Source organism: Tenebrio molitor, chromosome 5, assembly GCF_963966145.1.
Source record: "Tenebrio molitor chromosome 5, icTenMoli1.1, whole genome shotgun sequence".
In the NCBI taxonomy this organism is placed as follows: Eukaryota; Metazoa; Arthropoda; class Insecta; order Coleoptera; family Tenebrionidae; genus Tenebrio; species Tenebrio molitor.
The window spans coordinates 6,388,346-6,413,391 of record NC_091050.1 but is presented as its reverse complement, the minus strand read 5'-3'; the positions used below and the strand labels follow the sequence as shown (position 1 = coordinate 6,413,391).

The following is a 25,046-nucleotide window of genomic DNA, read 5'->3' as shown; positions in this document are numbered from 1 at the left end:
TTCACTGTAATTATTATGACTGTAAAATTATTAGAACTGACAGGAGAGAACAAACTCTGATTTTAATTTTATCGCTACCTGAGAATAGGACAGCGTTGTGAATAAATTTGTTAACATTTTTATGTTATGAATATTTAAATAACCTGCATTTAATTTATGTACTCAGGTCACATTTAAAAGACATCTTCAAACAGGCAAGATATGTTGTGGTTTCTCCATGCCGTCAGCCTTCTGTTTACGTGACATGCTCGATAGAGTGTCGCATGGGTACCTAATAATAAATGATATTAGCCTATAAAATTGTATCCGTCTTGCTTCCAACAGTAACATGGAAGAAGGATGTATTTTTTCAGACTGTATTATGCATCTAAGTTTTCAATGAAATTTTACTCAGGAAACATCGTAGGTACTTTTGTTTAAGAACAAGTTTATTTCTGATGTTTACTTAATTCGGTTCTCATTATTTAAATTGTAAGTTAGAGAAAAAAAAATTCTTTTAAACGCAGGCGTTCTTTTACAGGAATTCTACTGACTCAAAAAGACAAAAACATAACAAGAGCAAAAATAGTACATTCTTCAACGAGCGCTTAATGAAAATTCCAACATGAGCCGTAGGCCAGTGGTGGAATCGTCCGAGTGAATAATAGCCATTATACGCGAATTGAAGACTATACTGTCTCCACGACTATAGGTACCAAGAAAAAACATTTTTTGAAAATTGAATTACATACTTTGATTTTTAATATTTGACAATTTAAATTGTGCTTCGTTTAGCGGTTGCTACGCGATGCGCAGGTGTTTCTTTGTGAAGAAACATTTGACATTTTATACGAATAACATATCAACATTATTAGTTATTAAACTGTTATAAATATTAACAGATGTCAGATATAATAGCAGTTCTACAATAAATAAAATAAGGATTTTTTTCACGTCCGTCAAAAAAAGTGCAAGATTTTTCATTCATTTAGGTTCATATAATGTGATTTTTGAATCGGTCCATAAGCGTTAAAAAAAATGCCGTAGCGTGTCATTTTTCATTCATAATACATAGTATATTATTCAACGAGTTCGTGTGTATGACATGAGTGGATCAGTTTAAAACGCGAGTGAAACGAGCGTTTTAAAGGCCCAAAAGTTTACACAGGAGAAAATTATCAAATTCTGACAGTGTCAAACAAAGTTATTTAAACTTACGGGCGACAAAATTTTTTTGTATACAACTCGTTAGTAAAGTATCTTTTTTTTATTCGGCGGATTTGCGCATTCGCTTCGCTCGTGCGGCAAATTTTCCGTCTCGTAAAAAAAGTATTTCTTTACTCACTTGTTACATAAGTCTCTAACTATTTTTTATGTTATGAAACAAATAATATTCAGTTATGTTAGAGTTCAAGGAACTATAAATCGCTCATCAAACAAGGAAAGGGAAAAATCTGTGTAAATACTTTATTACAAGCATTTCATATTTACATTGCAGTGTAAAACTTTTTAAAAACAAAGCACATTAATTGCAATACTTTATTTTTCACTGTAATAAAATAGAAACTGTTAATGTGAATGTAACAAATCTAGGTAATATTATACACAATTATTTTTTAACATGTTTTAATGTTATTCAACCATAATAGTGCTTTTACTGTACACTAAAGATTCAATAATTTTACAATAGAAAAACTACACAAGTTTACAGGATGTTACATTCTATACAGATAAGTTTGTAAACTGGGTGCTGCCACTTAAAAAATGAAGTTCTGAACATATCAAAATAAAAAAAAACACTAGTAACAAATATTCTAAGGTACAAAAATACTATTAACTTCTTACTCTTCAGTTACAAATTTAGGTAACAAGGCTGCTTCTAGATCTGTTATAGCTTTATCAAGTTGAGAAAATAAGACTTTGATTGAAGAGATTATATCATTATATTGTTGTAGCGCACAAACAGTTTTTTGAGTGACTTGCTGACTTTCTTCAAAAATTTTCAAATTGTAGACAGCCAAACTTTCTAATTTATCTGTTAACTCAGTTACTTTCAAGATACTTTCGGAGTCTGTGTAAGGAGTTAGATTTTCAAATGTTGAGATCAACTTAACTGTATCTTTCAGTTCAGGGTACAGTTCCAAAAGGTAGTGACGTTTAGCCTCAACTTCTAACTCATTTTCTCCATTACTAGGATCAAGGTATTCATTGATAGTTGTCATATGTTGTAATATGGAGGTAATAGCTTCCCTACAACTTAATGCAGAACTGATCATTGTTTGAGTTTGTAGCAAGAGATCTGAGATTTCTTGAGTTTTGTCATCTATGGCAAAATTGGGATTTTTTGGCAAAATTTGCAGTTCTAAAGCCTCAATACGTTTTTCCAAAAAATCAAGTGAATCCATCTTGGACCTACAAAAATAAAAAAACCTGCGTCTTTGGTGTCGCACATTTCTTGAAAAATTACCACAAATCCTATTTATTAACGTATTTTATCGAAAAATTGTTTGACAACTAATTGACAGTTGGTTTTGTTCATTTGTTCAAAAAAGCTGCCATCTATCTATTATTATCAACATGTGTTACCAATATTACAGAATGGGTTGTGGACCTGATTGAATTTGTTAATTTGCTATGAAGAGGGCAGTACACGAGTTTCCGTTCCATAGATAAAATAAAGTATCTATAGAACGCATGGATAGAACGCAAACTCCCTATTATTTTTGGTTCTTAAAAAAATACGCCATCTGTTGGCTTGTGGACGGTGCTACACCATAGCCTGCTAGATTGTAGATTATTGTTTTCAGAATAAAAAATCTCTATCAGAATTGCTAAAAAAAAAGTATGTGTTCCTATTTGAAAAAAAATATTTAGAGAGTTTAGCCTTGAAGCGTTTAGGCTTATACGTGAATTTATTAGGTCCTTATGTAGCCTATTCACAACCATTTAATTTGGTGTATAAATAATTAAATAAAAAATAAGGTAGTTATGGACTCGTCTTTTTTTTAGGGACACCTGTATAAAATGCGTGTTTTTTTAAATCTGGCGACGAAGTTGGCGTTGGAGAGTCGGGGCTGGAAAAAAAAAACAAACGAAAGTGAAACCATTTTATTCATCGAATGCAATAAGATGGGAACAAAAACATTTAGTTTTTACGATTCCTGTTTAGAACGTTTTCAGATTTACAAAATTGCATTCAACGTTAACGACACGTCAAAAATCGACAAATCGAAACTTAATTTTCCAAATTCCTAGAAACTTTATTTAGAAAAGTTGTTGTAATTGATGAATACTATTACCAGTTAAAATAAATGCACTTTTATTTGTTACATCCTGTATATAACAATGCAGGTTTAAAAAAAAAATGAACTGTGCGTTTCATTAAGTACCTATTGTCTGATAGTTAAAACCGTTGAATTGAGAATAGGTGAATTGTAAAATTGTTAATCATTTATTTTGATTTTTGTTATGATGTTTAACGTAACTGAATTAAAAATGGATGAAAATCGAGTTTTTATTTAGTTTAATATTGATAAAATTTAATAATAGGTACAATACTAACTTGAATATAGACAATAAAATATTAAAAGGTGTATTTACATGGTCCTTACCGTCACCTTTACTTGCATATTGGCACAAGAATGTGTGACTAGCGAACATATACAAAAACAAAAACATGTTTTTTAATTTTATTGGACGGACTTCGACCTCGAGTTAATAAAAAAAAGATAATTACGTAAAAAAACTGTTGAATACAACGAGTAACAGAAATAGAATAAAAATAATAATAGGGCAACTTAACTATACAATATTTACAGTAGTATTGAAAATGGTACTAAAATAATTACAAGTTATCTATGTAGGTAATTTAACAACTTACTCATAACCTCTTATGTTAAAACTTATCGGTGAAAAATCGGTTAATTTCATTGACTAGTTTCCACTTTTGCTTAAAGTAAAAGTGGAAGTTAGTTGTATTGTGGAATGGTAAAATAGAATTTTTTATATTTTACGTAATAATTGAGCTAAACAATATGTTTGTTAAAAAGAAATGATAATACTAAACTATATTACAGAGTCTATATTACAAAAAAATCACGATTACGCACTTCTTGCTGGTTTTTGACCTATCGTATTTATCACCCATTTTCTCATCTTTTCGTTTATCGAGGTGTAGATTGCAGGGTGCTTACTCCTCGCGCAGTTGTCGTGGTGACTCAACACGCCCTGTAATTCCCAGGTGCCAGCACTGTCTGAGAAGCACATAAGTGGCGCACCCTCGTCGTTCTGAAATTTAAAAAATTAGCAAATAATGAAAGAATCCACAGTTCAGACACCTTACATAACAAGGTGTTTTCTCCGAGTCCGTGTAACCGGCACAGATTTTATCTTTACTCATTAAGCCATTGTAGTGTTTCGTGGAGTTACATTCTTGTGAGTCGATAATGGGAACGGGCAAATAATGGAGATACTGGTTCTTATTTGATTCTGCAAACATTCGTACAATTAGAACACAATAGAAAGTACGAACCAGTAACAAATAACCTCCTGGTTTGCTGACACCCCATCCAGCGATAACGCAAAGCTGACGTGGTTCTATGTCTTTGTCTGGAAGGCACATAGCACTAACGTTTCTCGTCATCGTCAGTGGCTTAGCAAGTTCTACCAAGACCACGTCATTAGCAAACTCAAATTGAGCAAACTTTGCCTACAAAAAGAGTAATAACTTTTAAGTTGAATAATTAGCGTTTCGTTACCTGTGGATGCGGGAGAATGCGTTTGATTTGTCCCACTTGCGTCGTAGAATTGTCAGCATTACTGAAAAAGTTAGTACTTCCGGCGTACAAGATCCAGTCATTTGGTAACGCCACAGCTCGAGAATTTGAGTCGAAAATGCAAGAGTGGCTGGCGATAACCCACACAGGTGAGATAAGTGTTGCAGTACATTGCATGTTACGTCTCTTGTTGTAAAGAAGTGTTAAGCTGGGCCACTGTGTTTCGGTTCCGCGATTTCCTCCAATTATACGAGCAGACTGTACGTCTAGAGTCGAGTGGCTTCCGCAAGCTGCAAATAATTGCGTTGTTATAGATTTAGCGGAGATGAAACAGTGGTACTCACTAAATTCTTGACAAGTAACAGAAATGAAAGAATCGCAAGTGTCAGTTGTTTCCAGTTGCGATAGTATAGCAGCGCCGTAAGTGAGTGTGGACTTCAGTTTAAAGTACTGTTTAAAGTCTCCTTCAGGTTTGTTAACAGTTTCTGTGAGCGACGAGCCTCCGTATCCCAAGTCGCGACAAACCAAGTCCGAGTGAGTTTGGTTCCAGTTGTCGGAACATACTGGGAACCAAGTGCTGTTTGAAACTTTGATCTAAAATTTAATTAAAGTTATATGAAAAAATCAAAGTTACAAATTGTTGTTAACCTCTAAATATTTTTTATTTGAGATTTCCTTTTCTAATCGTAAGCAATTCCACTCGTCAGATTTGTCAGCGCAGTGGTCAACTCCGTCACATGTCTGGTTATTTTTAATGCAGCCGCCTCCAATTGCACATTTGAATTCGTCACTTGCACATTCTAGAAATATCAAGTATAAATTATCTCCGTAGATCTGAAGGTCGAAGACGTTTTTTACCGCAAGATTTTTCGTCTTCAAAGCTCATGCAGTCAGATTTTCCATCACATCTCCAACTCTTTGGTATGCAAGTGTTTTGTTCCAAACACTGGAATGAATTTTCGCTGCATTCGGTTGTCAAACAATTGTGTTCGTCGGATCCATCAGGACATTGTACTCTACCATCGCATTTCCACAATACAGGGAGACAGCGACTACCTTGTCCGCAAGACAGCTCATCAAAGCGACAAGTCCATTGATCTAAGAATCATCAGCGTAAGTCGAAGTTTTATGGACATGTCCTTGACTTACCGCATCCGACTTCGTCACTTCCGTCATTACAGTTTTGAATGCCGTCGCAAACAAGATGTCTCTTTAAGCACTGACCACTTGCGCACTAAAATTGAATTATTATTTTGGTACTTTGTGGCTTAATAAAATACACTTACTTGGAAATTGTTTGGACATCCATTTTTAACACAATCGATTTCGTCAGAAGCATCACTGCAGTCGTCAACTGAGTCACACCGGTCGCTTTCTGGAATGCAGTAACTACCGTCTTTGACTGATGTTCCATTTACGCAATGGAACTGACCATAAGAACATCTGACTAATCCGAAAATTGAGAAATTCTCTGTTACTGGTCTAATATCGCTGAACGGATGGGGTTGTTTGTCATTTGGAACTGCGGTTGTGAGAATCTCATCATTACCCACAGCAGTAAAGACTTTTTCTGATTTAACTTTCTTCTCATATTTAGGTTTCTCTTTGTCGAAATAATTTTTCTTGTTTAATTTGGTGTCATCGTATTTTGTTAATTCACGATCGACACCTCCATTTGTGTCAACATCACCGATTTTAGTCGTGGAATCAGCAACATTTTCTTGCACGGTACTGATTTCATTCAAATTGTGAAATTTATCGAGAACACTTTGTTCTTCTGCGGTAGATATATCATTGACACTGTTGTTCGTCTCAGATTCTAACTGAGGTATTACATCATGAGCCACACGTTTTTCATCAACTTTAGAAGTTACACCCTCATCGTCTGAATTCAGTGGTACTACTGATAAATCTTCATAGTCTGCTTTGGTAATTATTGGGTTTTCTGTAGTTGATTTAACAAGCAGGAAAAGTTTCTCAGTGGTAGTAAAATCAGACACAGCTTCATTCACTTCATAGTGATGAGATAAATTATTGGGTGAAACTTCCGTAGTGACTTCTTTTGTTATAGTCATGGTCACTGCGTCTTTTTCTGCATTGCTTCCAGAATTTATTTCTGCTTGTGTTGCATTATTCATATTTTCAGTATTATTAGTTTCAAAATTAATTGACTCAGTCACTGTATCTACTATTTCTGCGTGTATTGTAGTTATAGTTTGGTTTAACTTGAAAGATTCAGTTGTGGTATCAACAATGATATTTCTGTTTTCCGCCATTTTTCCTCCATGAGTTGTTGTTTCCAATGCAATTAAATCTTCAGTACTTGTACCAAGCTCGTTTGTATTATTTTGTGGGTTTGACTCCGAGACAGTTTCGTTTCCTTTTATAAACATTTCATGACTATTGGCCGCATTATCAAAGTAATTGTTACTGTGCACGTTATTAAAGATTTCTGGAGGTACCGTCGTTTTAATTACTTCCTCAGAAGATTTAGTTGTGGTTACGATATCTACCGTTGAATTTTTAACAGTTTCATCAGCAACAGAATCATTTCCATTGCTAACATAAAGAATATTAGGCAATACGTTCGAATTTTCTTCCACACTGTCGGTTAAGTTTGACGATTCTGTAACGTTGACTTGTAATGAATTTTCTTTCTCATTTTCCCTCAAGTCGGGTAATGCTGAAGTAGTTGTTATTTGTTCCTGTATCAAAACTGGAATAACGCGACTTTCTGTTTGATTTGAATCTTCGCTAGGTTTTAGCACGTTTTCTTTTTCATTTCCTGTTATACCGGACGGGGTGGTAGTGATCACTTCATCAATTTTCATTGTAACTTCTTTTACATTTTCTACTAGATTAGGTGTTGTGGTTACCACTGGTTGGTCTTGTATCACCACTGGAACAACACCATATTCAGTTTGATTTGAATCTTCACTTATTTTTGGTGGTACTGTGGCCACCATTTTGTCCAAGATTTCATTGTCGTGACTCTCTAATGGAACAACCGCAAGAGTAGGATCACCAAGGTTCGTGTCTCGAGGATTGGTTACATTCATCTGATCGTTATCAAGACGTGGTGGTGACATTTCAACCACTTCGTCGTCGTGGGTGTCATTTTGCATTTGAGGAATGATATGTTCTCCCAAATGTAATTTGTTGACAAAAGTGTCGTTGTCAATTTCTGGAAGGAAAGGCGACATGTTATCCATAGCACTCGTATTTTCCGTACTCTCAACAACTGCAATATTCATGTGAGTGCTATTAGTAGTTGCAGCAATCACTGTTTCAGTAGAATGTTCGTGTTGCTCATCTACTACTTTGTGTAGTTCTGAAAATATTTTAGTCATTTCTGCTGGCTGAGTTGTGAGTTCAACAATCTTTGGTTCAGTGGTTTCGTTTATTTCCACATTATCTGGTTGCAAAATCACAGGTTGGTTATTAACAACAATGGGCACAGGGAATGTGTTGTTTTCAGACGGTTCTGTGGTGCTTTGGACTTGCAATAATCGCGTTTGTTCATTGACCGAAACCGGTATCAAGTTTTCTTCGTTGTTTTGTTTGTTAATGGAAGTATCGGATGTCGCTGTGTGAGTTGTAATTTCGGGTTTATCAGTTGCAATACTGCTGACTTTTTCCTCGGATAATATCGCAGAACTCAAAGTAGTTGTTACAACTGATTCTTGCTTTACTTCCGAGTTAGATAGATTAGTTGTGGACATTTCTGATACAGTTTCTTCAGTAGTTGTGACTTTCTCTTCTGCAATCGGCGCTGCTTGAGATTGTCCGTTGAATACGGTTGTCATTTCAGGTTCTGCAAAAATTTCGTCGGACAGACGATTGTGTCTAAATTCGTTCTGAGCAAAGTGTATAGTTGTCGACTGCGTAACAGGAGATGATGTTGTAACGGAATCGGGACTAATTTCTGTAGAAGACGAGCTGCTAACCTCGTTATCTGACTTTGAAGACGTTTCGAAAACGAGTACAGAATGAGATGAAGATGATTCTGTAATTGTTTCAGCAGTAGGTTCGGCTGTTGGCTGCGGGATTGCTTCATCAATCATAATAACATTGTGATTATTTACAATTTCCTTGCTTGCTTCGGTTGTATTTATGGGTTCGGTTTTTGTTTCATTAACAGTTTCCACTTTGTCAGAATTTGGGTTCATCGTCATCTGAGGTGATTCGGTAAGAATTCCGTGCATCAGCTCAATTTTAGCGTCAGAAATCGATTCAGTGGTTTCTCCAGTCGGTTTGATATTTTCATTGGAAGATTGCGAAGTGGATTGAATGTTGTGTTCAGTATTGTGTTCGTTAATAGGTTCTGGAGCAGGTTCTGTATTATGCTCAGCAAACTCATATGTAAGAGGTACCACAAGATGATCCGTGCTTGACTGGGAAACAAATTCTGTAACGTGTTCTATTGCAGGTTCCGAAGACGACACAACAGAATAATTATGTTCATGTATGTTGTTTTGAGCGGTAGGTTCTGGGGTAGGTTCTGCTGCTGGTTCTGGAGTGGGTTCTGCTACTGGCTCCGAAGTAGGTTCTGCAATAGGTTCGTGAATGTGTTCGAAAGATTTCATTGTAGTTTCAACATTATGTTGTGAAATTGGTTCTGATGTAGGTTCTGCAACAACTTCTGGAACATGTTCGACCGTAATTTCGGTACTGTGTTCCATATTTGTTTGAGTAGTCTCAAAATGATGTAGTATATTTTCTGTTGCGCGATCTTTAGCTGGTTCGGTTGCGGGTTCTGCAGTTGGCTCCGCTGCAGGTTCTGCAGTCGGTTCCGCTGCGGGTTCGGCAGCCGGTTCAGCTGAAGGTTCTAGATTGTGGTGATCACTGTGTACGTGTGCTTCAGTGGTAGGTTCGGCACTAGGTTCAGCACTAGGTTCAGCACTAGGTTCAGCGGTAGGTTCGGCATTTGGTTCAGCGGTGGGTTCGACTGTCGGCACTAGGCCTTCATGGAAGTGGATGTAATTTTCATGCGATACTTCGTCAGGTTTGTTCGTTGGTTCCGGTTCCGGCGACGCTGGAGGTTCCGGTGAAGGTTCTGCTGTTGGCTCGGGTTCAGGTGAAGGTTCAGCTGTGGGTTCAGGTTCAGGTGAAGGTTCAGCTGTGGGTTCAACATAGTGATGGTTGTAATTGTGTTCGTCATGACTGAATTTTGCCTCAGAGGATGGTTCTGGTTCGGATGTTGGTTCTGGTTCGGATGATGGTTCTGGTTCGGACGAGGGTTCTGGTTCAGAAGAGGGTTCTGGCACAACGTTTGGATTTCCAGTGGTATGATAGTGATGTTCGTGCATATTAACAACATTGTAATCGATTGGTTCTGGTTCAACAATCTGTTGGTCAACGCAAGATTTTTGATCGTGTCCTAGATGTTTGCCTTCAGGGCAGGAACAAACGAAATCTGCTAATTTATAATCAAAGGAACAGTTGTGTTCACATCCATTGTTTTCTATTTTACACAAATCGAGTACTCTTTCAACGGTAACGGCGTTATCAGAAATGTGATATGAGTTTATGAAACCGTTGTCTTTATCCAGAATATTCCTCATTTTTCGTTTTAATGTTTCTTCGTCTATTGGATCTTTGGTATTATGAATTCCGTCTTTGAAAACCCAAGTAATTCGATACTTCGCTACAACACTTCCGGATCTGAAATCATTACAAATAAGTCAAAAATCGCGATTAATTGAGGTAGTTTCTTACGCAAAATCGACGACTTTAATTTCAATGTCGGCAGCACCATATTTTAAGATATCACTTGAAAATAATGAATTTTTCAGTTCAGTCTCTAAAGCTTCAGCAAGCTCTTTGTATTCAGTACTATTTTTGTCCGCTAAGGCAGGTGTGAATTCGAGATTATCTATCACTAATTGAGATTCCAGCGCTCGAGGAACTACAAAATCGATTGATTTAATTTTTGGTTTTTTAGTTTATCTTTTTTTATCCACCTTGAATCATCGACGTTTCGGTAGTAGGCAACATACTGGAAACAGTGAAAACAGGAGGACCGGGAGTCAAACGTTGCGTTTGTGTTTCGGGCGGTATCGTCGTGTCATCAGTAATATCCCGGGGGAGACCGAAAACGCCTCCTGCCGCTTTTACTTCAGGCTCGTTTGTTGATGAGGAACCAAAGTGACGTGCGCTTACTTCTTGGACGGGGTGAGGTCCTTGGTTACCGATTACTCCAACTATAAATAAAGGATACGGTTTGGTGCCGAACACATCAAGAAATTTCAATAAGATGTCGTCATAAACAACAGGATTTTTGCAAATAAAAAAATAGCACAATCGCTTTAATAACGTTTTATGTTGAAGAAAGTTCCCACAAATATTTCAAGTACGAAAATTAATAGCAATGTCACAGAGTGGGTTGGTTCATGGTTAAATGTGAATTGTGCTTATCGACTACCAGACCTACATTTTTTGAAAGTCTACAAGTATCTCTATGTAAGGACCGGTTTGTTTACTAAATTCTAACTACAATCGAAAACATAAAATTGAAGAACGAACTCTTTAAGATATAATTATTGCGATTGATAAAATGGTGAAAGGTAAGTGAGTCATTCTATTTTAGTAGGGTATTGTTGAACAATGCAAATCATGCTTTCATTACCGATTGTATCTGTTTGAAGAAGAGTCTTGAGAAATTTCCAAGAACTTCTTTTCCGATCAATTTTGTGAGGAAGTAAAACTTGTTAGACTTACCTGCTGCCAAGATACCTATGATAACAGCAGCGGCGACGATGCACAAGCAAAGACCCCAACACAAACATTTGTTTCTTTTTTTCTTATTTCTTTTATCCATGGTAACATATAACTTTTCACCTCTGCAAATAAAACCTCGTTAAAATTCGTCTTGCTTTTAAGTGAAAAGAGCTGCAGCTTAATGCCAGTTATGATTAAACTTGATGATAAGCAAGTTGTTAGATTTATCTCTGAAAGCAACTATTACTTATAGAGAAAAGTCTCTGTATGTCACCATTCCGCCCAAGTTGTTTCCATTGTGTGTGGGGGTTAAAGGGCTTTAGCGTCTAAAGTATATTAAACCAACACCCAGTCATATCCACCATACACCAATGTTTTCCCCCATGAAGTTTTGTTTGTATTTAGATCGAATAAAATTATTGATTTGTATCGCCATGCACGTTTTGTCAATAGTTTTATTCAAACTATATAGTGGTACCCAAACTCCCGGTACCATTTAATGGTGTAGTGGTATGAATGAATGTTGGTACCGTGTGTTTTCTAATGACGTCAGCCAGTCTGGGTATTCCACTACACCCTGTTCCGGGGCTGTTATGGATAGTCCAGTCATATTGTCAACTCCAGTGGTAGCTATCATCTCAGCAAAAGTGACACTGTTGCGACCCTTTCGAGTTTTACTACAGTCAGAAGGAAAAAATAACTTTTTATTGTGTGCAACGGAACGTAAAAGTTGGAACATCTTAATACCAGCGTTTGCATGCCGGTTCATCATTCGAAATCAATTCGTTCAAATTTTGACGGAATATTGATGAGCATTTTAGCGCTCTTCTGCTGAATAACAAACAACGAAAGCGAAAGCACGAAATTAACAATTGAGTTTTTTGGGTGGGTATGAATGGTAAAAATGCTTTGTCAATATCGAAACACTTCCTTGGTTCCAGAGTCGACTTTTAATTTTGTACACGTCGTCGATGAGGCAAGACGTGTCATCATTTTTTCGGTCTATGATTTAGTAGATTGTTACAATAGTAGGTTTTATTTAGGCGATGATGATTTAGACTTTCCAAAAAAAAGCGAGCTAGATTTGTACAGTATTTGGATATGCAACACGACTTCAAATAATTAGTGAATGTCGATGTTGTAAGAATAATGAAAAGTTTTAATTAAGCAGGTATTTATTAATTTTCATAAAAAGGTATGTTAATCAACGGAAATAGTTGGGCGAATGTTTCATAAAACTGAGCTTTTATTAAGTGTTGCATGAAATCTTCGAATTATGCAAGCTTGCATAATAGTAGAAATTCCATGTTTCTAAAAGCGATCTAATTGTTCTCCCTGATTTAAGAATAGCTTTTTCTACAGCCAGCATCGCAAGTGGACTATTTGAACTCAAAATTTAGGTCCGTAACGAGCACTTATAGTCAAGGGCAAAAAAAAAAAATAAAAGGACCCGCTGGATGTAAACAAAACAATAGAAAAATCATAATTCAATAAACAGTTTACGTAAACATTACAAAATTTTATTTATTGACATTAAACGTCAAGGAACGTCAAAACTGTCAAAACATTCAATCAAAAATTTTATGTACCGTCGATGGACAAATAAAACTGGGACAAAAATGACAGACACATAAGTCAAAATTTACAAATTTGCATCGTTTAATTACGACTTTATCACAAATAGGTTAACTTTAGTATGACATATTATATAGAGACTGACAAATATATTGACAATTCAATGGTCTAATTTACATTGATTAAATTTTGAGTGTCCCAGTTTTATTTGTCCACCGACCGTACCTTGAAACGTAGTGTTTTTTTACTTTGAATGATTTTGTGCGGCTTGGTATACAATTCTCGGTAAAAGAAGTGCACCTTTGGTGCATAAATAACTACATATTACGATATGTACAGTGGAGATCATTACTATCCGTCCACTAGATAAAAATAAAGTTGGCAGAGTTATCTTCTAGTACTTTCTGCTTTATATTGTTGGCAGCTTTGAGCTTTGTCCGCAGGGCCGTTCAACCAATTATTGTATGTCTGACAGTTACCGCAATTACATTTGCACGCTTTAAATAGGTCTTGTTGCGGATTTCATGATTATACGATCTAATTTGACGGTTTTTGACATTTGACTCTATGAACGGTTTTCTCCAAAATATAACTTATACCACACGATTTTGTAAAATTTGCACTAGGGAGTAGGAACGAATAGCAGTGACCTCAGTTCAGTATAGTTTTAAAATGAGATCGTATTTTAAATTTCATACATTGTGTCTATTTTAATCATTCTAAATGTCGCAACAAACTATTTTCAGACAACAAACAACAAATATTTTGAAAAAATATTTATTTTGAGTTACAATTTTACACATTTGTCAATTAATTGTCCACTTGACAATATCTATCAAATAATTTTTTTAAATATCACTGAATTTTGACAATAATTCTAACCTATCTCTCGTAAGAAGGTTTCACACTATGGAAAAATGTAAAAATGTGTCAATTTTATTCTGACAGTTCCTGTTTTTTTTGCAACCAACTGTAACAGAGATTCATTTGCATCCTTAATGAAATATATCAGTTACTTTGCGTAATAAGGACTAAATTTGTAAAATTGTCCACAAGAATTCTATCGAATTGTAATTATATTCTAACGATTTCTAAACACCATAGAACGTGTTTTATAACCAAAAATAATACTGTTTCTAGTTAATTGTTTAAAAAACTGCTATATGCTGATTTCATTTTACTGGCAACTAGAACTTTACAATGTTTTGTTGGTTGTAAATGAAATGATACAGCATTGTGGCTTTTAATGATTGTTATTAAAAACTTAATGGGTTTAGAATTTACGGAAAAGTTTAAGATTACAAACGTTTCAAATTTTATAAATTACGTTCGTTTCAAAATTAAGTATTTTAAAATTTTGAAGACTTCAGTTTTTGTGTTCTTTGATCGTGTAATTTTTAAAATGTTGCCTTATAATAATTATTTATTAAAATTTTCCATTGTAGATTATTCATTCAAAGATTTACGTCCTTCAACCGTTTATGGTCTACATAATTTAAAAATATATTTGTTTCTTTTACTTTTTTTACTAAAACATGAATCACGAAATTTCACAAATCTGCGTTATCCATAATGCAGAACATATTTTTATATACATACTACTAAATTTTTAGAAAAAATAAGGATTTTTTACAATAATACTGTTCTATTTAGTTCTTGAATTGTGGAACTTTTTCTAAAGACAATTCATTAAATACATTAGTTTCACATTGTGCATTTTAACAGGCACAGTCAGTTCCTTTAAATAGATTTATAGAAACATACAGGACTAGTATGTAGTAGATGCATTCGAATTTAAAAATGTTTTAGTGTGATGTGTTTAGATTCTCTTGGTAATATCTCGTTGTCTCTTTTTAAATTATAGCCACAGACGAGTCAATTTTAATTGAAGCTTAGAAACTGAAAAATATTACTCACCTCATGTATTTTCGGTGCTCGTTAACAGGAACAAAATACTCATCGTAAGGATTACCAATCTCAGCGTCATTCTCTTTTTTAACAGGAATGCTAGTCATTCCATTTGTGCCATTCTCGTAAGCCCCAGTCACATCTTTTCCTGTCGGCTTGAGATTGATTAATTCTAAATTAACAGCTTCAGTCAAGGGCTCATCATTCTTATTTGGTGACGTCAGTCCCAGCATCGCTGACGAGTTCAAGTCTCCATTATATGGCTTATTATTATCGAAAGTCGACTTGACTTCCGGTTTGTACTCTTCCTCCTGGAAAGCAGGATTGTCGACCCCCGCGTCTGACTTTTTCCTCATCTTCGGTGATTCGTTTAAGTAATTCGTGCTCTTGTAGTTCTTGCTCATCTCTTCGAGATTACTGTGGTGTTCTAGGGTGTCGTTGATGTTCAGATTAGCCGTCGACATGTAGTGAGGCTGCTTGGGGGACTTGTTCTCTTGGAAATCCGTCTCGTCGTAGTTCACTGGAAGGGTGATTTCGTTCTTGTGGTAGAAGTTGTTGGGCTCTTGCTGTTGGGTGTCCACGTCATTGACGGTTGTCGAAACGTCATTATGGGTGGTTTCTAACGAGGAACTGTTATCGTGGCCCGAGTGCGAATCTTGAGCGGTGTCGCTGCCGCCGTAGCTGCTGTCAGCGTCCATTTCTGCAAACCAAAAATGTGCATAAGATTAATTGGAAGAGCGTACTTTCACTGGCAGGAATTGGTGCCGAGTGAATAACAGATAAGGTGTCGAAATGCACCTATGATAAAAAATCCTTTCTCCCGGTGTGCTTCGAGTGGTTTTATTTTCTTTCGGTTTGGAATTCAAAGTGATGCATGAATGGAGAGAGCATTTCACCTGCTAGGCCCTCGAGGGGATCGAGCCAGACGCGAAGAGCTACTCTCACGCCCGTGCCAACCCCGAAACACACATACTTTTCTCGGCTGCACCTTACGACTCGCCGAACAGATAAATAATTGTTGAATCTTACGGACGAGACCAATTCTCGTAATCACTTGTCCAGATTGCCGTAAATTGCTGGATAATAAAATTTTGTGGCGGTGGAACAAAGAACCATTTTATGGAAAATTATATGCCAGATTAACATTACGATCGGATCTCTTGATTGTGATTGCAAAATGATTAGAAACTAAGATGAAAAATGACCAAACAGCAATTTCTTCTAAACAATGACGGGAAAATGAATTTTGATAAACTCCGTAAAAATGTTGCATCCATTAAGACAAAACAAAGTGAACACACACCTACCACACATCCGTCAGGATCCATCCGTCTAAATTACAGGTTTCATTCATTGTGTGAATCTGGTACGTTCCGTTGCTATTCTAATTATCATCATTACATAATAAATTTATAAACTGTTGGATGCTTGAGACAAAGTCAAGAAACGCGTGTGAATACTATGAGATGACGGAAGTCGAACTCACAATACAATTAGACTTGGCTATGAACGTTACTTTCAGTGAGTATTACGTGATTAGATCGTGCATTATAATCCTTGCAACTACCTAAGCTACCCACGCAGCAGTTCCGACCTGGATTTTTATTGTTTGCTAATGCAGTAACGCTATGAGTGTCCTTATTGCATCTCTCAACCGCAAGGTATTTTACGCTGCGATTTTTCCCAAATAGCTATTACGATAAATACCCAGTTACTTTACCCTTTTTCCGTGAGGCGATATATTCTCAGTGTAAATACTATTAAGTGGAAAAGAGGACTAAAAAAGATAACTAGTACCTAGCCGTAACGCCAGTTAATTTCGTACCTTGACCGTAATTACTAAAGTGCTAGAGATTAAGTAGTATATGGTTTTTACAAGTTGACAGGGAGGAAGCTCTTTTCAGTTTTATCTTTTTGTAGATCTGAGACGGTTAAAGCTCGCCGACATCTCGCTCGTGCAGGAAACGCAGACGAGCTTTGTTTTTCTTCAGTCCAGTAACCGTCTCGATCTTGAAACAATGAACTAAGAACTTATAGGAACTGCAGTCGGTGAGTTCGTTTTATGCGATATGAGTAATGGTAGTTACGGAATTGTGTTTCTTGGACAGGCGAAACGGTTGGGTTCTTTTCCTTCCCATCGAACAGTTGGTGGGACTATCAAGGTCAACCACTCTCTCGCTCTTGGTTTAGGATGTCTGGTCATAGCCGTTGGCGGACATGGTCACGTATTGCCGTTGATCTTGTGTACGTATGCATGTAAAACGGCCGCCGCCGACCAGTTTTTCGACGAAATTCGCACGGCGGACTTCATCGGTGGTTCGGTTTCCGAAATTGGGTTGACACGAATAGCTCCCCGCCGACGGCCATTATTTTCCCACCAACACTCATTGAGTCATTGATCTATCAGCCTCCCCTCGAGTCGCCATTATGTCTTATTAACGAATTTATGAAAATGATAGCTTGCACAGGCTATCTTAGATAAACTCCGCTCTCCCACACTATCATTATTTGGTACCCACCATTTTTTCAAATCCTAGATTCTATTTTTTCACAAAAAGTGGTTCTAGAAGAATATTTTAGTAATTTGACTATTTTTTTGTTGTATTCCATCATAAAACCACAGAAACGTTGACAGATTGCAGGTAGACATAATATTTCCTCCGTTTCTGTATGAATTTTTCAAACTTTATCTAAATTGCCATACCAACGTGCCACAAGTGAGTTTACTGTTTACTGCTACACAGAAATACTAAGGCAAGTCGCACGTTTTCAGTTCTTCGTGCTGATATTAAAAAGTAACACTTAGATTTGTCTCATAAATACCACTAGGTTATTGTTCCTTGGCAGTTTGTTTGATACAAATTTGTCTTGTGTTGTGTTCTCACTCTAATTGTTGGTTCGTTCGGTGCTGCCATTATCAATACAGAAACTGAATCATCAAATACGTGTTAATAAGAGATTTTATTAGGTCATACTTATACAAATAGTAGGCGAACTTATTGGAGCACATTTTTTTCAATCTCATTTCAATACATGTATCTCCTAATGGACGGTTTGTGGTTGGCGCACACCATAAATTTATTAGTAACACTTAAAAAAGTGATTGGTATATAATCCATTTAGTGGAAGGAAATTTAGTAGGTATCGTGAACAAAAATTATAGAATTATTTACATAATGATGACAGAACTGGAATTAGTTGTCCAATATTTCCAAAAATTGATTTGATTTCAACTCGACACGTTTTACGGCTTCGAATGAATATATTTTTAATAGTTTAGTGATCAGTTTCAAATTACAATTTTTGTATTTCTCTGCACCTTACGTATGTAATTATAAATTGGCACATACATATTTTTTACAGAGTTGAAATACCATCTCCCGGCTGTCTAGCATTTGATTCCATTATATCTATATAAATGTTGTATTTTTATGTACAGGAACATCACTCTAGATAATTTATGGATCACTTCTTTCATGAGAGCCCACGTCCAAAACATGTTCTCCGTTTTTAGTTACATTAACTGTGCCGATTTTGGAAAGGTACCTTTGTTAAAAGGTCAATACACTAATTTGCTGTTGTTATGGCTATTCTGAACCAAGATATAATCAAATAATGTTCATGTCATTCGACCAATAGATACGTTATGTCGTTGCGAAGGTCATTTCTTAAAGGGAGATCAGTATTCTTTGTTTACCAAAAAATTAAATAATAAACGATTAGGAAATTTTCTAATGGTAGGTTGGTTAGAGTCTTGTTGTAACCATATTTAAAGAAAGTGGCTGGCAATGTGTCAAAACCAGGCGGAGGTGTTACTCTTGTTAAAAAAGAATGTGTCTGTATAATACAATAGAAAAAAAGGGTGATGTGGTTACAAAACAATTTTTTGTTATGTGGGTATACAGAATAATAATTATGGTTGTCTAACAAATCTTCAAGTTCGGAGATAGAATCATCATCGTCCACTGACATTTGAATATATCGCTAAAATACCAAACACGTTGTTGTAATCTCTTAATTAATAACTTTGTCCTACATTTAATACTAATATTTATTTAACAGGTTTTAAATAAGATTTAAGTGTTATGTTGACAAACGAGTGACATAAATGACCATGTCGAATTTTAATGGTTTTTATATCTGTAATCCAAAATAAACTTTATTGTGTTTTTGAGCTTCACACAAATTTCTGTGGTTCCTAAATACATAGTGTCAAATTAATTGAAGTGGGGCAATAAGGAAGTGCTTTACTATACTCCTTTTCTGTTCATTGCCAAATTTAATATTGTTTACAAAAATGTACCTTAACAATGATCTAATTTTGGTTTACGTTTGTCATAAATTCACCCACTTTTCTGTAAATTTTTAAACTGGTTCGAAGCATTAAATGTCAGCACAGTTACAGTTTTAATTAAGTCGGTAGGTAGGCAAACCTGACTTGAAATGCAAAATGCAAAAAAGTCATAAATTGTTACAACACTATTAATAGTAGTAATTTGAAAGTCTATTGAAATTGTGAAATAGTTAGACAAAGGGACAGTTATACTGTAATGAAATGAAATCTTTTGTTTCAAAAGTCGGAATGCTTACAAGAAATGGTACATTTCATTGGGTAACACACTAAACAATAAAATAATTACTTTATTTTCCTCCTAAGATAAATTACATTTTTTTAACAACTGAATAATATTATTTTGTCTTGGTTCATCATTATGCAAATACATTTTTTTGTGTCTTATTATTTATACTTGGTTATTAAGATCAAGAATGGACTTCACACTAATTTCCTTTTATTGCTACTCCGCTGCTTTGCGTTTTTAAGCTCTGTTGCATTTTTTACAATAGCACTACCGGAAATTGAACCAGATTGATATGATAAAATTCGGTGTTAAGTCAAGGTCATTTTTGTTTGAGCTTGCAATTACGACTGACTTAATGTTATAATCATTCTAAATTATCATCATTACGCGAACATCTCGCGCATGTCGAAGCGCATTAATGTCATAAATAAATATTTTTTGTTATTAACAAACTAGAGAAATGTTTCTCCTATACCTAACATAATTACATTAAATGATGATTTAACAAGGACGGTGAGTTACCTTACCGATAATTATTATTATCGTGTCTTTGAAAAACATTGTTTTATAATACGAACGATAATAAACCTAATTATTGTAAATGTCGTTAGGGTCAGCTCGGACATCGTCGGCGCCAGTGGAAAGTCTGTCAAAAATTCAACATAGATTGGATCGGTTTTAAAAAAAGTGACATTCGAATGTAAAATTACAGGTCCTGCAGAATTATTTAAATTTGTCCGGTGTTTTGACCATGAAACATTCGAACAACGCATTCCAGTTTTTTCCCCAGAGCGGACTTCCTAATAACGCCAAACAATTGATAAACTGCGGAAGAATAGCAGAACTCAAGACAGGATTATGCCGAGTCAAAGAACATTAACCTCACTTTCAGACATACGACCATAAATGCAAAACCGAACCAATAAACGTTGTAGGCGTCTCTGCAATTACCGTAGCCTTAATGCCATGTTGCAGACGAACAGAAGAAACCAACAACTCCCGATCGTGTCCAGACTGAAAACATCATCCACGGCTAGCTTATGACGTCAACCGTTCCTCAACTCTAACCTCACCGGCGCTATTGTTCTTCGGCGACGAATCCTGCAACGGCTTTTGCAACAAAGTCGACTCTCTTGGTTCTCGCAACCGAGCCGAAATCAATTAGATCTGAACTTGACCCACAAGTGTAACGGAAAGAATTCGTACTTAGTTACCAAATCCCTTTCACTTTTTTCTGCAGATATTATCGTTATATAAAATTCCTTTTCTTCGGTCACTTGAACAATGTCCGCAAATAAATCCTTGGCACGCGGTGCCCACCACATCCACTGATAATTTATGACAATTTTCGCCAACTAGAACAGCCATACCTAGGCATTATAAATTAAGGTGGATATAGGTATGGCCTCGTTGCAAAAATTGATTCGGTTGGTTTGTGTAACCAGTTGATGTATCGGCCCAAGCACATATGGGGTGGTCTTAACTGTACCGCCGAGGTGAGTAACTTTTTCCGTTCTCAGAAGAAAACTGTGTCGAGAGGAACGCGCGGAATCTCAAAGACACCAACCTAATACAACAATGTCGACCTTAAAAGGTACGATGCAATGTGTATCGACCACGTTTCACTTTCGTTTCAAACGTGAATCTATGCATCTCGCCTATGGGTTATAACGGAATGTTATTCCGACAGAAGATCTCCACGTCTAAATGTCAAACAGTGCGTAGATGTTTGTGACATTTTGTGATGAGAAATAAAAAATTGGCGACCTCATCGGAGCGAGAGGAAATAATTATCTATTTCATACTTTTGAGAAGGTGATGCAACCGTTTCCACTTTTTTGGTTCGAAAATTACACACGATTATGTCTGTGGAATTGTTTGTTGTACTGTGGATTTAACGCTTAACCACATTTATGGGTGTCTATCTCTTAGTTACGTAATGAGCACTCAGCAAGGTCAAGATCATTAAAAAAATGAAGAAGATTTGATCTTTGTCCTTTGGCTCTTGTGGTTTCTACTTTTATCTGCGTTTCTCGAATTTCATTCAGTAAAGTGGAACATCAAAAATGACACAAATCTATATCTCGAGCCCACATGCGTTGGAAAATAAGTGGGCACTACAGAGTTATCTCTACATGTGAAAGTGTCCCGCAGAATTATACACACAATTACATTTCAGTTCTGGGGCGTAGTTTTGTGCAGATGTAGCGGTGTTATCGTTGGACTGAAATGGTGTCGTCTCGAAAAGGATCGTCATGCGACCATTGCTGCGCTTAGATTAACATAAAATCGATTGGAAATTGAAATTAAGTAAACGGCATAAAAGTAATTCAATTATGTCACTATAGCATTGCGTAATCTGTTTTAATTATCCCAACTGCAAACAGAAAACTTCTGAGAATTTTGTATTATGCTTGTGCAGAATAAACTGGTCGAGTGTGAAGTGTGAAATGAGTCTCTTACTTTTTACGCGAACGTTCGTAATTTTGAAAGTAATATTAATAATAAGTTGGCCTCCATGCAAGAAAGATTAAATCGACATAATCCGCCGCCGATGTAAACAAAGATATTTACCACTGAATAGCCTCAGATTGATGATTATTCTGCTCTGGCGCTCCCCATCGGAATTGGAAATGTGTTTTTTGTGGTGGTTGTTCTATACCATGGCGTGTCTGACTAAACGAACAAAAATTTGTGCATCTATAAGCGGTTATATCTATGCAAATCCACAGAAATGGGATTGGACCGCTAAGCCAAGTATTCGCTTAAGAATCTTAACTAAATTAATGTAATATACAACAGTAGACCTATTATTCCAAAGAAGAATGTTGTCTCGATCCATTTGGAAATTGATAGAATGTTTTAGAAATTTATGGGCAAGGAATTTCATCATGGCCAACTGTTGCACTTTCACGTTGTACATCTTAATTTCCTAGGAAACGAGCCAAAGTCATACGTTTTTACATCAAATTAACTTATCACAAGAAGGTTCATCTTTTCTACAGCAATCTGCTTCCACAACTTTCATTTTTACTGTCGCTTTGATTCATTCTTTATTATTTTGTTTGTGTTTTTGTTGCATAAGTAAAAGTAAGCTAATGCTCTGCATTTTGAACGGCAATTTACCATCCCATCTACACTTGATTACTTTCTTTTCCGATGTTTAGATAGAAATAATGGTCTCATCACAGCGGTCAACCACACTGCAGCTCTAACAATAATTTAATTAACTGTGGCAGAGGTGAAAATACGGCACATTGTCAAAGAGTTGCAACAGTCACTCAATTAAAGACTTCTTAGATTTATTAAGTCAACCATTTTCCTTTTGCCGCCCACTGAATTATGTACATCTACATCTCGGATTGACATTACTGACATTCTTAAACACTCCCAATACACCGAACGAGAGAAAAGCTGCTCGAGGTAATGGCGAGTCTGCTGACGGCTGAGTGAAATAAAATAGCATTTTTTAAACGATCGTTGAATTACATAAAAACTTTAACCCAGTTTCCGGTTTTTGGACTTTACGTTGCCAAATAAGGAGCCGGTTATGATTTTTATGCACTTTTATTTTATCATATGCCAGTCACAATATTGTGAAACTCGAAACTGCAATTACATTAATTGGGGTGGCTGGATATTTTATGGTTGAATTTTTTATACGACTTATGATCTCTTTAGTGAAATGCACTTTCTAAATACCGAAGCGATGAATATTTCTATTTGTTTCTTAAAAAGCGTGGTGCTATACATGCAACGTGACGTTAATGACGAATAATTACCTGCTAAATAGTCTAAAGAAAAACGATTAAGTGATACAAAATAAAATTAACAATTTAATCACTCCAGTTGGTAATCTTATAATTATAGAAAGATTTTTCTGCGTAGTAGGTTTTCATAATTATTCGACATGTTGTTGTAACAAGGTTGCTTAGTTTATAATTTTTATTCAAAACAAAATAAAAACACAGGCATTTTATCAAACGTCTTTTTTAATAAAGTTTGGACATTTGTTTCAAATCTATTGTTTACAATGGATTAACATTAAAATTTCGTCTTTTTCATTGGTGCTCATTAAAAACTGTATAATTTTTGACACACACAAAATGTACAACGTTCATACAAAAAACATTTGATCCTATCTCATGCAATTAGGAAAATCCTTTATTCTTTTGTTATGCGCTGATGGTTGTAATTCAGATAACAAACCGCAAATAAAATTGTAAATTATGTATAATGGTAAAGGAGATTTTCCAAACCAAATCGAAGAACGTGAACAGGCAATTTAATGTATTCGTGTAAGAATAAATAAATATTTTATTTGCAAGAACTGGTCAATTTCATGAAATAGATTTCGCTTTCTTCTATCAAAACAAACTCGCCTAGAAATTTTATGTGTTTATATTCAAATTGGAAAGCAGTGAGTAAGTAAAAATGTTCGTTTAGGTTCTTTTCGTATGTATTTGATTTAACTGTGTGATAAAAAAACAAACAAAAAGCAATATCACTATTTAGCAGGGTTAAAACAATGGTTGAAACATTAAACACCAATTTTTATTTCGTCTAGCTATTAATGGTTACTGTTATGAGGTTATGACAATTGGCGACAATTCTTCATGAAAAAAAGATAAACATAAATTAGTGCTATTACTTAGAATACAACTATTCAACACCAAACAAATTTTTTCTAACAAAACTTAGTGAGGAAATGTCATTTTTATAGAACACAGCTACTCACTAACATAAATGTTTGAAAGACGAACTTAGAAATGATGCAAAAACAGTTATTAACCTAAAAAAGAGATGCCAAGCAGGAGCTAAAATTAATAATTACTGAATTAATTATTTTTGTGCATATTTTCCTTGTAAATTGTTTTGTCAAAGTTCACTGCATGTTCTGCACACCAGGTCAATGTCAATATAAAACACAACTTTTACCCGAAACTTTTTTGTGTATAAATTCGAAAAATGTTTGAAGAAAGAAAGTAAACATGTAAATATCTGATCTCGCTTTATCAGATATTCAAATGGAGAATAATATAATGTAATGTAACACACCGAGCAGAGTGGCAGACTAAAAGGAAGTGCGTTTTAAACCTTATAAAATGTTATATTTTACTCACGTTTGCGTTATGTATTAAAAATCTTGCAAGAGTAGTTATTTCGTAATGTACAGAAACAGAACATCTAAGTAGATTTTAACATAGGTTAAGGTTTGTGTGTGGTCGTATTGCCGAAAAGTTAAATTCACATTGTATGTAAAAGAATCGCATAATTTGTGATGCCATTAACATGTTTTACAACATAATATCGACACATAGGAATGAAAAATATTTATATAATGGTTTTCGAGGGGTTTGGTATTACATAGTTGTATTTATTACCAGAGTGATTGTAAGTTTCAATTGGGCAAAGTGATTACTGGAAATTGCCTGGCATATTATGTGTCACTCATAATAACATTTTGAAGACAATTTTTGTACAATATTTCAAGCACGAATGCTAGTTA

General features: G+C 35.4%; 2 protein-coding genes across 2 annotated transcripts in view; both read right to left on the bottom strand.

The window, feature by feature from the left end:
- Positions 1 to 1,432: 1,432 nt before the first annotated feature.
- Positions 1,433 to 2,598, bottom strand: DCTN3-p24 (Dynactin 3, p24 subunit). The gene is made up of 2 exons (XM_069048188.1): positions 2,447 to 2,598; positions 1,433 to 2,391 (listed from the first exon to the last, which is right to left on the bottom strand). Exon 2 carries the CDS (start codon positions 2,382 to 2,384, stop codon positions 1,821 to 1,823), a length of 564 nt encoding a protein of 187 aa, XP_068904289.1. The 5' UTR covers positions 2,385 to 2,391; positions 2,447 to 2,598; the 3' UTR covers positions 1,433 to 1,820.
- An 881-nt stretch (positions 2,599 to 3,479) lies between these two features.
- LOC138132153 (uncharacterized) overlaps positions 3,480 to 25,046 on the bottom strand; it is a 31,233-nt gene continuing 9,666 nt past the window's right edge. Inside the window, exons 3-16 of the mRNA XM_069049552.1 lie at positions 14,967 to 15,657; positions 12,005 to 12,151; positions 11,475 to 11,596; positions 10,718 to 10,957; positions 10,473 to 10,662; positions 6,041 to 10,418; positions 5,904 to 5,988; positions 5,613 to 5,852; positions 5,403 to 5,554; positions 5,099 to 5,348; positions 4,737 to 5,044; positions 4,525 to 4,687; positions 4,322 to 4,467; positions 3,480 to 4,266 (exon numbers count right to left, since the gene is read on the bottom strand). Of these exons, the coding sequence (XP_068905653.1) occupies positions 4,081 to 4,266; positions 4,322 to 4,467; positions 4,525 to 4,687; positions 4,737 to 5,044; positions 5,099 to 5,348; positions 5,403 to 5,554; positions 5,613 to 5,852; positions 5,904 to 5,988; positions 6,041 to 10,418; positions 10,473 to 10,662; positions 10,718 to 10,957; positions 11,475 to 11,596; positions 12,005 to 12,151; positions 14,967 to 15,655 (7,296 nt within the window). The 5' untranslated portion in view covers positions 15,656 to 15,657 and the 3' untranslated portion in view covers positions 3,480 to 4,080. The remainder of the gene's footprint in view (positions 4,267 to 4,321; positions 4,468 to 4,524; positions 4,688 to 4,736; positions 5,045 to 5,098; positions 5,349 to 5,402; positions 5,555 to 5,612; positions 5,853 to 5,903; positions 5,989 to 6,040; positions 10,419 to 10,472; positions 10,663 to 10,717; positions 10,958 to 11,474; positions 11,597 to 12,004; positions 12,152 to 14,966; positions 15,658 to 25,046) is intronic.